Source organism: Pholcus phalangioides, unplaced genomic scaffold, assembly GCF_987345545.1.
Source record: "Pholcus phalangioides strain wild (caught in Gottingen) unplaced genomic scaffold, Ppha-v1.0 ptg000042l_1, whole genome shotgun sequence".
Taxonomy (NCBI): domain Eukaryota; kingdom Metazoa; phylum Arthropoda; class Arachnida; order Araneae; family Pholcidae; genus Pholcus; species Pholcus phalangioides.
In genome coordinates this window covers 8557011-8574654 of record NW_028301628.1, presented here as the reverse complement: position 1 = coordinate 8574654, position 17644 = coordinate 8557011, and the positions used below count along the sequence as shown (strand labels likewise).

Genomic DNA, 17644 nt, shown 5'->3' with positions numbered 1-17644 from the left:
GTCTACCAGCTGTCTTATAATCAAACACATTAAAAAAAAACCACTTCCAACACAAAAGGGCCACCGCGCTTATGTTTCTAGATTTGGATGGCTTTGACCACCCTCCATACAGAGTATCGCGCAAGTTCATGTGATCTGTCGCCACCATTGCTAGGAAATTTGGCTTGCGCTTAAACATGTCTTCAATTTGTGAAGCCTTATAGTAGCACAGCCCACAGTTTAAAAGCCCCCTGGTTTGACATGCATTTTTGAAATATGTATGTATTACCCACCAACCGCAGTTGAAGTTGGAACTGGAGGAGGGGAACTGCTGTGACCAGACATTCTCTGAGTTTCAACGAATCTAGCTTGTTGTTCTTTCACGACATTGTCTGAAAGAGAGAAGTAATTTCGAATTTAAAAAAAAAAAAAAAATACATTCCTTTAAAACAATATAACATATAACACCTGAAAATAGTTTTAGGTATATATCCTAAATGCTTTTTATTGTTTCAAGCAGACAGTGGAGCTGTGTTATGTTAGAAGTTGTAAACAGACATCACAATCATAACATTAATTAAACCTTTGTTTACAAAATTGATAATTAACCTTTAACTACCATCTGGCCCCAAAGCAGAATATGCCGAAATGTGCGACGTACGTCGCAGAACAATCTGGAAGAATTTTAAGAAAAGTGTAGAAAAACGCTATTATGTATATGTGAATTTTTACCACAGAACATTTTCAGTCAGCTGAGGGCTCGTTGCAGAACATCACAAAACATTCTGCTTTGGGGCCATCTGGGAACTTCAATTTTATTAATTTAAGGAAAATATTTTTTGTCAACGAAAAAACTTGATTTTTTCCCCTGAAGATGTGAACACTTACAAAACAAAAATTTAATTCATTTCTGCACATATATCAGATTTAATTTTGTAAAATCACTTAAGAACGAAAAGAATAAAATTAAATTTTTTCTGCTCTTAATTTCAATGTTTCTATGGACAGGAGTAAATTCAAAAGCACAGAGGAATTTTTTTGTCCATGAATTTTTTGGTTGAAACTTGTAACTAAAGGATCAGAAAGGGGAAAAAATTATGAAAATCGATTCAGTTCTGAATTTGGAAAGTAAAAAGTTGAAACAAGTAACAATTTCAAAATATTACAGTGCATTATAGAACATGTATGATTATTGATACAGGTAAGAGCATTGAACAATATAACAGAAAAAAACTGTACATGTACAGTCGAACCACGAAGAAAAGGGCATAGAAATACCCTGACGAGCTCCGTAGCCGATAAGAAGGGTTGGCAAAAACAAAATGAAAAAGTCAGAAAAACAACATAGATTGATGCTATTATAAATGAGGAAAAAGAAGGAAAATATACTAAATCTCTGATGGCTGTTGTTAAATAGATTTTTAGAGGGGTCTTAAACATGCATAGGCTATTAATTTCTCTTAAAGCGGCAGGTAGCATATCCCAGCATCGTGGGCCCGTAGTATTTATATTGTTGAAAAGCATATTAGTGTGAGCCGCAGCGGGTAAAGTACATTATGACTACAGGTATTATATTCATGGTTAATCGAAGTCAGTTGTATAATATCTGAGAACAAGTGTAGTTTTATTGCCTACAACATAAAAATTAAAAGAAGATAATCATGGAGTATATGAACAGGAAGGATCTTAGTAGTATGGGAATGATGAGAAATTGTTCTCAGGAAGTGTCTCTGGATGGTGGCTAGATTATTCAGGTTTTCGGATGATGTACGGGAAAAACCCCAAACCAAGTGACAGTGAGTGAGTGTAGGAAGTATAAGAGTGTTGTACAGTAAAAGTTCAATTTTTAACGAAATGATAGTAAATGACACCCGTTGCCTTTTTCAGTTTAATACGGGTGATATATATATAGTCATCCCATTTTAAGTGAGAATTAAAAATCACACCCAGGAATTTTACTGAAGTATTGAATGTCAAAGTTATTTATGGAAACTGGTTGGATAACATGAGGAATTGGCTTGTTAATTTGTGAAATAAGATACTTTTGGTTTTTATGTGGTTCATTGTTAAAGAATTGCAAAAAAAAACCAATCAAACATTTTGTTGGTGTAGTGGTTAGTGACAAAAACGAACTCTTCAACTGTGGAAGAGGATATAAGATGACTTGTGTCATCCACGTACAAAATCAAATCAAGGCCACCCCGATTAAATTCAATATCACCCAAGGAGACCACCAGGTCATTTACATATACGTTAAAGAGTAGGTGGCCCAAACAGGTACCCTAGGGACCTCAATTTCACAACGCATTAAGGGTGACAATGTTATTTATTGGTACATATTGTTTTTGGCCTGAAAGATAACTAGCGAATAGTTGAAGTGGGATGTCCTCGAATTCCAAGATGATAGAGTTTTATTCTTAGGATATTATAAGATAGTATCGAAAGCTTTACTTAAGTCAAAGAAAGTGCCTGTACAAAACTTATTTCGATCAAAACTGGTCTGTATGAAATTTAGGGCCTGAAGAGGGGCAGTTTCCATCGAATGATTTTTTCTAAACCCACGTTGACAGTGGGAGATTAAGTTAAATTGATTTAAATACGAGTTGTCTCTTATAAAGAATTTTTTCGAAAATAGAATTAAAGCACGGTAAAACTGCAATGGAAAGATGGTTATCTGAATGACTGCCAGATTTGTAAATTGGTGAAATCCGGGCAATTTTCATTAGATCAGGATAAGTCCCAGAAGAAACAGCGAGGTTAAAGATTAAAATGAGAGGTTCAAAAATTAGCTTTGCTGTTTGTTTGATAACATAAGGACAAATACCGTGGTTTCCAGAAACTTTTTTCGAAGGAAGCAATAAAATAATAGATTCCACCTCGCCTATTTTGATAGGCTCTAAAAACATAGTTGATGAATGAAATGCTATATAGTCCCGAAAATGTGCTGTGGTACTAGGGATGCAGGAAATTAATATATTGGGTAATTGAATGAAGTGATTGTTAAAAAGGTTGCGAATTTGAGGGAGAGAGGTGATGCGGGAATGGTTGTGGATCAGAAAATTTGGAGATTTGTCACGCTGATTACCGAGCAAATTGTTGATTTTATTCCAGGTTACTTTAGTGTCAGAGTTTTGAAATATTGCAAAAAAAAAAAATATATATATCTTTTCCGTCTGATTAAGTCACTATGTAGATGGTTCTGAAATATTTTAAAAGTATTCCAGTCATCAAAGGAGCATGTTCTAACTTCGCGAAAAGTGTATTTCTCTTATTTATGTTTGATTGAATATCGTGAGTCATCCAAGGTTTTCTGCATCGTCTATTAGAACGATATGAAATTAATGGAAAGCATTTAGTGTATAGTCCATTGCACACGAACAAAATTTGACTATAGCCCGTGTTTACATTTGTTTCGTGATGAAAATAAGACCAATCAAAGGTACTTAGTTTGTGTTTAAATAGTTGAATGTTGGATTTTTTAAAAGAACGGATTTTTATGCTATTAGGTGGGGATGAACAACTTTTCCGATCTACAACAGATAAAACAAAAATAGGTAGGTGATCGCTGAGAGGATAGGACAAAATGCCAGATTTCATGGTCTTACAGTTAATGATGCATAAGTCTAAACAGGTGGAAAAGTTAGGTGTAATACGAGTTTTAGTGATGATATTTGACATTCCATGGCAGGCCAAAGTATCAATAAGGTTACTTTCATTAGAAATGGCCAGAATGTTAACATTGAAATCACCAACAAAATACACTGATTTATTGGAGTACAATACATAGTTGAAGATCTTGCTAATGTGATCTAAAAATAAATGAACGTTGGTTTGAGGTGGGCGATAGATGCAATAATGTGATGTTCATTTCTATAACAAGAATTTCAAAAGTTCGGCAAGAGAGGGTAAAATCATTATTTACATCGGACGAATTTGTTGAATTTGAAATAAATATTGCAACACCACCGTGGCTGGCATGTTCACAATTTAAATAAAAACCATGATAACCATTAATATTAACAATATTTCCAGGCTGAAGCCAAGTCTCGGAAAAACAAATTACACCAGGAAGTATGACATTATGAATTGTATATATCTTATTGGAAATGGATTGAATAATTCAAAAAAATTAAATCTGCCTGTTGCTTGATGTGATGAGATTTACTGCGATTCTCACTGTATAATCAATCTGCAAAAGATTAATTACGAGTTGAAAAAATACTGCAGTACATTATCTACAACTGTTTTCACTAAAAGGTTAGAAGAAAAAAAATGTTGCTCACAGAAATATGGGTGATCCATGGCTTCCCGGGCAGTGAGACGTTCTTGGTGATCATACCGTAACAATTTGTCGAGAAAATCGAGCGCTTCTGGAGTGACCAAATGCTGATTATCACTATGGACAAATCGCTCCCATCGTTTCCTGGAATGCCTGTAACCATACCATAATAATTTATAGTAATTTTAGTACTCTTAGTAAAAATTATCTTTGATCATGTTGATGAATTGTTCAGAAATTACGATATCAAAACTAACAAAAAATATAAATTATTTGTCATCTATGTCAAATGTTAGTTTTGACATCGATCTTCCTATTAAAATAGCATATAGGGGAAAAATTATTCTTGACTCACCTCCCTAGAATGTCATTAAATCTGGAATCCAATATAACTTCATACTTGTCAACATACTCGAAAAGTTCTTCAGTTCCCAAAACTTTAACAATTCTGACCAGCTAGTGATGGAAACAAAAGTCTAAATAAATTTTAAGTGAAAACAAAGAAACTGTCAATCTTTAAAAATTTACATGCCTAGCATCATGCATGCAAATTTTCAACTAGGTTCTCTGCTGACTATAATTTATTCCCCTGCAGGTAGCAAAGTGTCATTAATGAAAAATAGGTTTTTGGGGCAAAGGACTATCAGAAGTACAAGTTAATTTTTCTCAATGGTGGCTAACACCATCAAGGTGTCCAAGTTCTGTTACAGCATACTGAATTTGATGATACGTTTTTAGCTACACAGAGTTCTACCACATTGAAAACTCGATGACTTTTCCCCTGACCTTTTCTTGACTAGTCTTTGGCTTCGATTACACTTGAAAAATCCAACTAATAAGCAATTTGGGATTACACTATGACGTTCGAGCGAATGTAACCAATATGTTTATTGGTTGTTCTTGCAAGTTTTGTAAAAGATGTTTTATCAAATTTCATAGTGTAATCCCAGCCTTTGCTACACCCTGCTCTTTTGTTATAGCAGTGATACTCAACATGGTGGCCAACTGCACCATTGCAAACGAAAACAAGTAACTATGTATCAATGGTAAAAACTGCCACAGTTAATGAAGTAGAATTACAGAGCAATAAAAATTTGCAACCATCATCCTAGCAAAAAATTACACGAGTTTCCCAATACACACAAAAGTTGCCAAAGATATTAACAAGAAGTGAGATGATTTTAAAACCATAAAATCTCTAAATGTTTTTTGGTACATAACTCAACATGGTGGCCAACTGCACCATTGCAAATCTCTAAATGTTTTTTGGTACATCAGTCAATACAATCAATTTGAGTTATGTGCTACCATTTGAGTTGCAAATCAGAAGCGAGAAACTGATGATGGGTGAATATTTAAGATTTTTTTATGGGTGTGATTGCTGGTGGATTTTTTTTTTAATTTGGCTACTTGGAAAGAAATTACCAAATAGGGAGAGTTTGGCAAATCAACATAACTTTAGCAATTTAGTACATTTGGGAATATTAATAATTTAAAACTCATTATTTGATGACATTAATGATTTTAACACTTGTTATTTGGCAGTATTGGCAAATTAGTCTTAGCCAGCCACCACTGCATGATCGCAGGAATCTACCAGGATTTCGTGATGGGCAGCCTGACATAAGTACACGATTTTTAAGGATGAAATAGAGGGCCGGAAAATTCGAAAACTGGTTTGTAAAAAAATATCCCTGACCTATCTTATTTTGTGACTTTTTCTCAACTTCGGTGACCATTTTTTTAAAAAATTTTGTGACCTTTCCATGATTTTAGACACTCTGCTACAAGTTCAAGACTGCCACTGACCAACAAATTATAGCAGCATGAATTTATGCTTTTCCAGTCTGTCACAGACCTTCACAACAATAATATTTTCAAATTAACAGCTCCGAAACTCAAACATGTCACTATGTATTTATTTAAAATTATTTATTTCTAAGAAATATGTAGTGATGTTTTGTGTTGTTTGGTAAACTTACTAGACAATGTCATTCTACTTTTATCTCCAATATCTAAGTGCTCCAATTCTATCAAAAAAAGTGACTAAATATTGTCCTGACTAATGAAAGAAAATGAATTTTATGGTGCTTTTCCTACATGATACAAGTGATATTAGATTTTAGTGGCTGCTGACCATGTTGCTGTAATGAAGACTACACCAACAGTAATTTTACAAACCTGGTCATAGTTGTCGTGACCATGGAAAAAAGGCTCTTTTCTGAAAATCATACTGGCTAGCATGCAGCCTAAACTCCACATGTCCAAGGAGTAATCATACATCTAAAATTATAAAGGGAACAGATCAATATGAAATAATGCAAAATTTCAGTAGTTACAAAAACTCCCCCCCCCCTTTTTTAAAACAAATGCATTAAAGAAATATAAAATCTACTTCCTTTAATTTGCATGATAAAGGAAAAGCTTGAATTACTTGACCAGTATCTTACGAGATTAATCTGTTCTTGAAAGTTACCCATAGTTAAAATAAATTCCCATATAAAATAATGAAAACTTATTTTTTGTTGCATAGAACAAATTATTACAGCCCGAAACTTGTAATGAACATGAGCATTAAAAATGTTCACATTATAACAAAACATGCCAACTTTGGGACCAAACCTCTCCGTAGTGGCAATGTTTGACGATTGGGGACCCCCCTCCAAAATTCCCCCAATGAATATTTTAAAAATTAAAATTTTCTTCAACCTAGCCATATTGGGCATCTACCCAGCAATGACAAACATTTAGAGTAGCCCTTTCAGTTTGGGCCTGTTTGTGCTGTATATTCCTCATAAAATCAATGAAAGTTCTTTGCTTTTTTTTGGAACAGGACGTTATCACTGCTTTGTCGTCATTGACACCCCTTTTCAGGTTTCTTTGTAGAAATTTATCCATGAAAAACTTGGTAAATTATTAAACTTCTTCTCATTCGTTTTTTTGTAAAAAATTCTGCAATTTAAATATTTTAAAACATTTTCGGCATAAGGGCCCCACCTGGCAATTCAACTCGTGGATGTGCGGACAGCCAAACAAAGCAAACCTTTACAACTATCAACAAGAAGGCTTCACTTTATTTCAAATTCAGCTCGATATTCATTCTTTGGAAATTGTCTTTGCATGACATCATTTTGTACTTGATAGGATAATACAATTCACAGAAATCTCCAATCAAAAACAAATACCTTTGAAAAAAAAAAACACTTCCGTAGTTTTTTGTTATTTACTGTAATTTGATATGTAATGGTAGAAAATCTCTTCTAGTTGGCTAGTATGCATATAAGGAAATTTTTCCTGTGAATTTCGTATTGCTCATCCACACTTACAAAGTCAGTATGGATATAATGAAGTTCATGCAACTGTTTTTGCTGTTTTTGTTATAAGTGGGGTAGATCGTATAAATACACAGCTTCCCACCAGTGCTTCCACCAAAACATGTGTTTTAACAGCAGGTCTTCCCATTCAAAATGGAACTTAAAATACTACTTCACTAAGGATAATTAACCTTGTTAACCACATGTTGAATTTCAAGACCGATCCTAAACAGTGATACCTAAAAAACAATGACCTTATGACCTTTAAATATCTCGTATGGTTCAAAAAATTCTCAAAATGTTACTCTACCTGGTAGTCAATGAGCAATTCTGGGCCCTTGAAGTATCGGGAAGCTACTCGAACATTATACTCCTGACCTGGATGATAGAATTCTGCTAAACCCCAATCGATTAGGCGAAGCTGAAACAAAGGAAGAAATATAGCCTATTCAGAAATGTATTTCAGGGTTGGGTTTTTGCTGGCAAAAATCGGTAAAAATAGAAAAAAAATTGAAAACAATATTACATTATGGATGTTGTGTAATTATCAATCAGAACTACAATTTTGATGGATATACTTTACAACAAGTTTTTATCATTGAAGTTAAACAATAATGCAAATAAATGGTATCAATTGTAGGAGCCTATTGTATAAGTGGTGTGTATTTCAAGCAAAACTGTTTAAGCATGGTTTTTAACAAGCTCATTTACCTTAATAATAATGGAAAAAAATGCTACATAGCGGGGGGAGACCCCTGCTTTTCATTCTCAGTTGCCCTTTAGTGCATAAACATATTCCAAGATTGTTGAACAGTTCTTATATGAAGTGGCAAATTTAAATTTTGGTTATTGCAATTATGAACTTTAGCATTAACTTTTTAAAGATTACAATGCTAAAAAAAAAAAAAAAAAAAAAAATTCAGAATACAAGGTTTATAATTGTGTTACTCTTTTGCATGCTTTCATCCTGGCTGTAATAGCTTCAGTACCATACATATGGCTGAATTTCCCACATTTTTCCATCTCTTTTTATAATCCTTATATCATCTACTGTTAAAATAGCAAGCTATTGCAATATTTGCTTTTAATTTAAGAGATGCCAATAAAAAAAAAATAATTGACGGGAAAAAAATGCCAATCGGTTTTTCCACTATGGCAAAAACTTGCCAATCCTGATTGAGAAACGAAATGATCAAGTACATTAAAGTATTTAAGCACATTAGTAACAAAAAAAACCCCCACTAAGAACAAAGTATTTGTTATTATTGTAAGTGTAATTTACACAAGCACTACATACACAGAGAGTAAATAATGTTTGCAACTAATATTGTAATTTTGTTAAAAAAAACTTTTTAACAAGTTTGCAAGAGATAATGAAATCTTGATACTTGACAGAACTTAAAATTTATCTATAACGATCTTGTTTAGAAACTACTATAGTCTAATGCTGAACTCCTCTCGGTACACAAAGTAATAGCCTTTACTACAACAAATCTCTCTATAGCATTTTTTAAGAGATTTTAAAAAGACCATGCTACACTTTCTTTAATATTTCTTTCAAAATTACTTTCAATGTTTTGAAACTCTCCATCGTTTTGGTTCTTCAAACAATGAAGGGGTCCCAAGGAGATATGGTTCATGAAATTATGAAAAATCACCACTGATTTCACTCGTTTAAATATGCACAAAACTTTAAAAACCGAACAGAATTAGGAGTCACTCAAAAACATTAAATATTAATATTTTGAATGCCACTAGAGGACAAGAATGAATTTAAAAATCCTGCAGCCCTAGATTGTTAGAGTAGCATTATTCAAACAACACATGATTAGCTACAGCACAAACAAAGAAAGAGAAAAAAACGAGTTTCTGGAGAAAAAAATAAAAATAAACGGGAGCTAGAGCATGAAAATTATTTTTTTATAGATCTTGCCAAGAAGCACAAGAGGCAATGAGTAGCCAACGGTTGCCATTTTTATTAATTGCACTAATTTAACTTCCGCTAATTTTCTTTTTGGTTTTCACGTGTTTCTAGGCAAGATGAATGAACTTGAGTTTTTACATAATTTTTTGATGATGGCACTTTGGGACCTTTTCTTTGCAAGGGTGTCTAAATAACATCAGCATTTTGCATTTCTGGCGGTATCACCTACGTCACTTTAGAAGAGATGTCAAAAAGGCATAAATTTGTTAGCATCAGATAGTAATGTTACCTCTTGATAATCCCTCTACAATTTTTTTTTCTTGGGGCCACAGAGTAAAGTATTGAAATTTTAACATACATACCTACGAAACACTGACTTGCTACATATTTTTCAAACCATTATTACTTCAAAGAAACTATCAAAGGATGTGTCAACAAACCCCTAATTCAATCCTGAAATCATAGGTGCCAATTCCCAGACTGAAGAAATCTGTAGTTTGTCACATGATGAAACATTCCGGTGCCAAAAAAAAAGAAAAATGAGGATTTTTTGAGGGAATGCATAAAGACCATATAACCTGTTTTCTCTTGACATTCCAGTATTTTTTCTGATTGGCCCGACATTTTTTAGAGATGTCCCGCTTTTCCCTTAATATAACCTAATTATATTATAATAATTATGAGTATAAATATGAATCACATATTTGTCATGCTTTTTTGTGGAATTCATTTTAATCCACTGTGGTTTTGTAGTAGCGCTTAATTTCTCGCCATTTTAACCATACCATAATTCGCAAGTTCTCTCATCTTTAATGTTACATTTGGCAATAATCAGCAATTTCCAGTTTTTTAAATCTCAATTCCCCGAATTTTCGTCAAGGAAACATGGTCAACCTACAATTTTAAGGACCAAGGGATTTTTCTTTTTTTTATAAAACAATTTGATAATTTTTAGGAATTTTTTTAAATACAAATTTATGAAAAATCTGAAGAATTAGGTTTCCAACCGGGTAAATCAGAAGCAATAGCACCCATGTGAAATGCTTGAGCAGCGAAAGCTTAAGAGATGTGCGTGAGAGATGCTGTTCGAAAACTCCAGGGTTAAAAGATACCCAAATAGCAAATGATAATGCAGAATTCTGCATACGCAAATTCAAGCAAATGATAATGCAGTGAAGTTACCTTTCTGTTTTCATGATCGATCATGACATTATGAGGTTTTACATCTCTGTGCATAATTCCCATACTATGACTGTAGTCTAAAGCCTGAAAAAAAAAAAATTTAAATCAATCAATTTTATTCAATATCAAGATTTCGATGGAAGAATGCTTAACTAATAATATAAAATCAAGTTTTCATAAAACAAAATTCAATAAATTTTTTTTTGGGGGGGGGAATTGCAATTCATATTTTTCACAATATACTGTAAAAAAAATATTGTGTAACTGTCCAATAAGTGTGTAGATGAGTTAATTCACGAGAAATATTGTGCGGGTTGGGGGGGGGGGGGGAGAGACTAAAATTTATAATGTTCTTGTGAAGGCAACGGCTTTTACTCACCGGATAAACATCACAACATAAAAAACACTTAGAGCATGAATAACAAAACATAGTCACTTTATAATGAAAAACCTTGCACATAAAAAATTCCAAACTTTACAGAAAATGCAAAAAATGGATGGGACATCCTACTTAATAACACACAAAAGGAGCTAATTTTTTTTCTCTATAGAGAGCAGAGATCTTTGCCAATTTTTTTCCCCTAAAAGCTCTATTTGGTGAGATATGATGTGCTCAATCTAAAACTGCCAAAAAGTTATTTTTGAAAAAAAAAATTGATGTACAAGATGACGGATGCAATCAAGAGCGGAAAAGCAATCAATTCTGCACCTGCCAACTTTGGATAGTAGGAATTAAGGAGATTCTTGCGCAAATAAAAATTCCATACAAAAATAAATACAAATGAAATTTTTGAAAAAAAACAAGGCAGAGATTTTCATCAATAAAAGTAAAACATTTTCTGTTTGCGAAAAATGTGACCTCACACAAGCAATTGCTGATTAGTGCCAATTAGTAGGTTAAATTACCTGTCTCTGAAATCAGATTATGCCAAAAAAAAAATAAATAAATAAAGAATAAAAAATCACCACTGGGCCCAAAAAGTGACATGCAGTCTTAATGGGACACAGGGTGAAAGCAAAACCAAGTCATCTCACCAATTTCAGATGTCTAAAGGCAGAATCAACACTGGTTGTTTGGTGAATTTCATCCTTTCCCCCAAAGATGAAATTTTTTTCCCCATGATTTGATGCAATGTTCACAATTTACATTGTGCTTGTGACATGGTTTTTTGGGATTCGAAAGCAACAGTCCTTTTTCCAGGTAAATTCTTTGGGAATAATTTTTTCTCCTCAAAAGTAGGGATTTTTTAAATAGTGATTGTACTGCAAAGCATGTCTTGAGACTTAAATGTTTTGTCTATAAGTTAATATTCATCCTGCACATTGCCATTCTGGAAAAACTTCGTGATAAATTTTTGAAACTCCTTTGTATAAGAAAGGAAACGTTTCATGAGCATTTTTTTTTCTTACTTAGCAAATAACATTCGCAACAATTTGCCTCATAAATGAAGAATGAAAGCGCTATATACTCAACCCTCTACACCAGAACCTTTTTTAAAAAACCGTAACAGCATCATATCTTGCAGCAATAATCAATCACACTAAGTGACAAGCACTGCCACAATGGGGTCATAATGACAGACTCGCATCGCAAGGAGCATGATTTGAACCCCACCGTCGGTGGTGGTCAGCAGAGTTGGTTTTCTGTGGTTCCCAACTTTGAGGCATGGATACGAGCAGACCTCCCACCAAAAATTATCACTGCAGAAAGCAACAGACCCATGAGGGTACAAATATTTAATCATTACACCTCACTCAGTTTGAAAAATAGATGACAGCACTAAACATTCACGCACAACACTAGATATGCTTTCAGACTGTTAGGCATGCATTCGGAACAGTGTTGTGCTCTCAGTTTGAAAGAGTGACTAGCACTGTATTGGTGCTACTTCATATTCACAGTCAACAAGTTATTACGAGCTAAGCTAAGCACATACATTTGAGCACATACATTTGAGCATATACAGAAAGAGAAACAAAATATATAAATACCTTCAATAATTCATATAAGTAGTACCTAATGTCATAATCCGTTAGAGTCTGATACAGTTGCTGAAAAAAATAAAAGAACCAATCTATAAAGAAAAATACTTTTAATATAGATACAGTAATTTCCTGAGATAAATACTACACATGTGGAGGAGCATAAGGGGCTTCTGCCTTCCCCAAGCAAATCAAAAATTAGAAAAGGCGGAAAAATCTTTCTGCGAAAAATTAAAATATTAAAAGAAAATACCCGTCATATAGTATTTTAACCAATTTCTTTTCATTTAAATGCTGCTGAAGAGAGTGGGAACTCATATTTTCTCTTTGAGAAAATTTTTGGGCTACCCCAAGCCATTTATGCTCCCTCCAAAGGTTGATCCAGAGTATGCCCTGACGCACATGCAAATTGAGCTTCTTTAAGAAAAAAATATCATGGTTTAGTTTACCGTGCAACATAATCTGCATATGAAAATTTGATTCATCAATACTGCAATCTTTACAAACATAAGGATTTCTTTGTCAAGGTTTTGTAGAGAAAATGCCAAATTTCTTACTCGCATCTATACGTCATCTATGAATCTTTAAAAAATTAAACAAATCAAGTTTGAAAATAATTATTTCCTATTCCAACTTCTTTGAAAAAAAACTTGCAGATATGACAGGGTGATTCCATTATTCCCCTTCACAACAGTCACGTTATTCATGTTGTAAGGGATTGTACAGTTATTAAAATAAAATAAAATTTTTTTATAGACACTTTGTTTTCAAAAACCCAATTAGAAAAAGTTGTCCCGTCTTTCTTAAGGCCAACAAAAAAACTTCCAAGTTCAATATTCACAGAGATATTGGAATTCAAAAATCGGAGAAAAATATAGCAAGAAGAGTAAAAAACTAACGGTTTTTAAAATATTATTTATACTGTTCTCTCTTTACTTTCCTCCAATTTTTGAATTTCAATACATCTTCGAATATTGCACTTAAAACCGTGGAAGTTTTTTTTTTTTGGGCCTCATGAGAGACAGGGCAACAGCTTTTAATTGGGTTTTTGAAGACGGTGTCCATAAAAAAGTGTATTTTTTAAATTTAATAACTATACAACCCCCTTGCAAACATTAATGACATATTTGAGTTCTACACATTATTTGGGTAATTTTTGTGATTGGAAGTATGCCTTTAGAATCAACGGCTAACCAATAAAATGTGGCAAGGGGAATTGACCTCTTAATCACCAAGGGCGGATATACACACCTTAACTCTTTGCGATCGAAAAGAACACCACTGGGGAGCAAACCCTGCAAGATTTCAATGGCAGTTATCACCCCATATAATCCCCACTAGGAACTTCCAGTGTTTTTAACATATAATCTGAGGATAACATGCAGGAAAATATGGTATGTTTACGCAGCCAATGTCACTCTGCAGGATGCCTGCGCTTTGGCCACAACACATATACGTACAAGATCAAATTACAATATTTCTCATTTATGTACAAAGAACTTTCGATGAACAATTACTAAGTAACAAAACGAACGATAAATGCATAGCTAATGTAATATAGAAAATATATTGGGGGGGGGGGGGAAAGGCTCAATATGATAAATAAGTGTCTGAGATCAGATCTGTTGAGACCTTTTTCATATATTGGGTCCTGTTTTTGTGAAAAAGGTCATTAATTTTGTGAAAAATAAGTAAGATTTAGATGGCTTTTTTCTCAGCCAGAGATATCAAGGAAACAGTTATTTTCCGGATATTATGCTGAGGTGAGCTCGGAAAGAAAAGTCATCACGTCTCCGCCGGGACTCGAACCCAGACCGATGACTTTTCTTTCCGAGCTCACCTCAGCATAATATCCGGAAAATAACTATTTCCTTGATATCTCTGGCTGAGAAAAAAGCCATCTAAATCTCTCTAAACCGTCCCACCCGGGGGCCATTTCCTGAAGTTAAGAGAGGCTACTAATGCCTCTACTTCAGCGCCTCACGACACAGTGCGTGAAATTTGGAAGGCAGATTCATGTGTCTCCAGTGGTGTAGATGGTAGCATGCTTGCCCGGTATGCAAGAGGGCCTGGGTTCGAGTCCCGGCGGAGACGTGATGACTTTTCTTTCCGAGCTCACCTCAGCATAATATCCGGAAAATAACTGTTTCCTTAAAAATAAGTAAGTTTGTGGAAAGTGAAATATAATCTAGTTAATTTATCACAAAACAAACGAAATGAAAATTTATGGTTTCATAAATTTGTATTTTGTGGGGCGAGCCGCTTTAGGGATCCAGAATTTTGTCAAGAATCTGTTTTATGATTCAGAATTTTAAAATGGGACTGGAAAACAGATCCAAATTTCGACGGGACAGGCCTCAGAGTAGAATTTGTTTCTCTTATTTTGAAAGCTTCAACATATGGCATATTAGTGTTAATTTCTACTACAGAGTAAAAATAAACACTTACTTTGAAATCTGTATTGTTGACATGCTCAAATATTAAAGCTGGTGTCCTTGACTGCAAAATTAAAAAGAAAAAAGGCATATCATAAATTATTGTAACCTTTGACTTTCTTTAACAGTACTAAAGCTTCAAAAACAACATATTGTGGCAAATCAGTTTTGATAACCATTTAATACAGATCTACCCAAAACATTAATTACATAATACTGTATACCCATAGCACACATTTTTTTTGCCAGTTGCAAAAATGCATTTTTTCCCCTCTTATATAGATACCATTTTTCAGACTTGGAGTCTGTAGTTTTTCATGTGACAAAATATTTCTCAGCTGAAAAAAATGGCATACAAATAAAAGGGGAAATTTGGTATTGCATAGGGTGGCCCTGATGTCATTTGCGAGCTATCAGCACAATGTTGCCACCATCCATTGCACGGAGCCATTCGAGTCAGCAAGTTTTCAGTACCTGTTGTATTAACAGGAGAGAGTGACGTCTTCTACATGTACTCTACTACTACTAAACCACACATGCACCTCGTCCATACTCCTCTGCGAAACCTCTAACGAATTGGTACATGCAGGAATGTGTGTGTATGTGTAGTGAAACCTGACGTGAAGTTCGTTTCTGTGTAATACTTGTTATCTGTCGTGATGCCATCTGCCACCAGTTTTTCTAACTGTGAGTGAACTGTAATGATTGAATAATTAATCGTAGTAGTCTACATGTACTCTAGAATTTTCCCGTAATTTTGACCATCCCGACTTTTTTTTCATAAAAATGTTCTTTCAATGAATCCTACTTGAATTTTTATTATTTGCTGATAAAAAGAATTGAAATTATTTTACCATCTGATAAATTACACATATGATAATTGGGACTATAAATTTGAATATTTATTTTGCATATATATTTGTCTTTTTTTGGAATACATTCTAATCTACTGAGATTTGCATTTGAGCTTCATTTCGCCCCATTAGCATTTTTTCCAGAAACTTGAGCAACGATTGGCAATTTCGCTCACTTTTAGCATTATTCAGATGTGCCAACTTTTGAAATCCAGAAATTCTCCAGAGGGTGGGGGGCCCCCCGACACTTATAGACTCGATCAAAAAAAAAGGTTCATAAAAAAAAACTTGTTTTTTTTAAATAAATTAAGAAAAAGTTATATTCTCTCTCCCCCACCCCACAAGGCAGGTTCTGCATTGCCCCTGAGAAGAATATAATTCCATGCTAGTCTTTCCATGCAGAATAGAGAAATCACATCTACATACTATTCATAAAGTATGTGTTTCCTTTTGTGGATGCTATCAGTGATTGATAATCTTGGGTATATGAATTCTTAAAATCTTTATATTTAGCTGTACATAGCTTAAAGTTTTAAATTTGCTTTCTGAAGATGTTTAATCGGAAGAAACGATTAAAAAAAATTCAAACTACAAAGCTGCGGACGAAAAAACGTGTTTACCGCGCAGCTGTTAATGGAATACAATAACGATTATACAGGAATTTTGGCAACCAAGGTCATGCCCCTGATTCATGATTGCCGATAAATGCTACGAAAACAAAGTCGCGTCTTTGCCAGTTGCTTAAATGCGGTCACAGACTTTTTTACGGCTGCTCGATGGAAATGACTACGACTGTCCTCTATGGGTGCTTTCCCTAACGGCGACTGTAATTACTGACGCCACGACAACATGAAAGCTCGCGTAAAATCTAATTTTCTGCCAAAATCCGGTGAAATTTTAACAAATCCGGAGAGCGGGAAAAAGGATGAAAAATCGGGAGAGTTGGCAGGTCTGATTATTTTTAGCAATTTCCCTAATTAGAATCCCAATATTTCGCATACCTCATATTTCTCTTCAGGAAATATGATCAGTCAATTAATTAGTGAAAATTGGAGGGACAGGAATTTCTTTTCAGGATTTTCCATATGTGAAACACAATTTAGGAATTTTTTTAAGAATTTTCCAATAAAGATATGAAAAATTAGAAGAATCTGGTTTCGGAACGGAAGATTTTGACAAGGCTGGTAAATTGGAAGCATTGGCACCTATCCTCTTAATATTGCCACATATTTCAACATACATCCAAATAAACATGATCCTTTGAGGAAGAAAAATGTCAGATTCAAATATTAGAGAAAATGCCTATAAAAAAAGGCCGCCTGGCGGTCGAGTGGTTAGGGAACTAGCTTCTCACTGTGCAGGTCTGGGTTCGAATCCCGGTTCGGGCATGGATGTTTACTAACACTAACAAATTCCCTGGACGGATCATGCTGATCCCTTGGGAATGCGTGAAGATCACATTATTAAATAAAATAAAAAAATTTAGAAAAATTATTTTTAGAAACATCAATTCTTGCACATACTAATTTAGCAATGATATGTAGAATATATTTTAGGTACCAATACGAATTTTCTAGTTGCCATGGAAACCTGGCATTCATCAAGCACTGATACAAACTATGCTCAAAGGCAATCAAAAATCATAAATAAGAAGAAGGGTTGCTGCTCAACATGTAAGAATCTACTAACCCAGG

At 34.1% G+C, this 17644-nt stretch overlaps 1 protein-coding gene across 1 annotated transcript in view; it reads right to left on the bottom strand.

The window, feature by feature from the left end:
- The window catches only part of CkIIalpha (casein kinase II subunit alpha), a 30638-nt gene that overhangs the window by 2043 nt on the left and 10951 nt on the right, over positions 1-17644 (bottom strand). The window contains exons 5-12 of the mRNA XM_089255473.1: positions 15110-15160; positions 12671-12730; positions 10679-10762; positions 7883-7993; positions 6440-6541; positions 4614-4714; positions 4263-4411; positions 273-371 (exon numbers count right to left, since the gene is read on the bottom strand). Of these exons, the coding sequence (XP_089111599.1) occupies positions 273-371; positions 4263-4411; positions 4614-4714; positions 6440-6541; positions 7883-7993; positions 10679-10762; positions 12671-12730; positions 15110-15160 (757 nt within the window). The remainder of the gene's footprint in view (positions 1-272; positions 372-4262; positions 4412-4613; positions 4715-6439; positions 6542-7882; positions 7994-10678; positions 10763-12670; positions 12731-15109; positions 15161-17644) is intronic.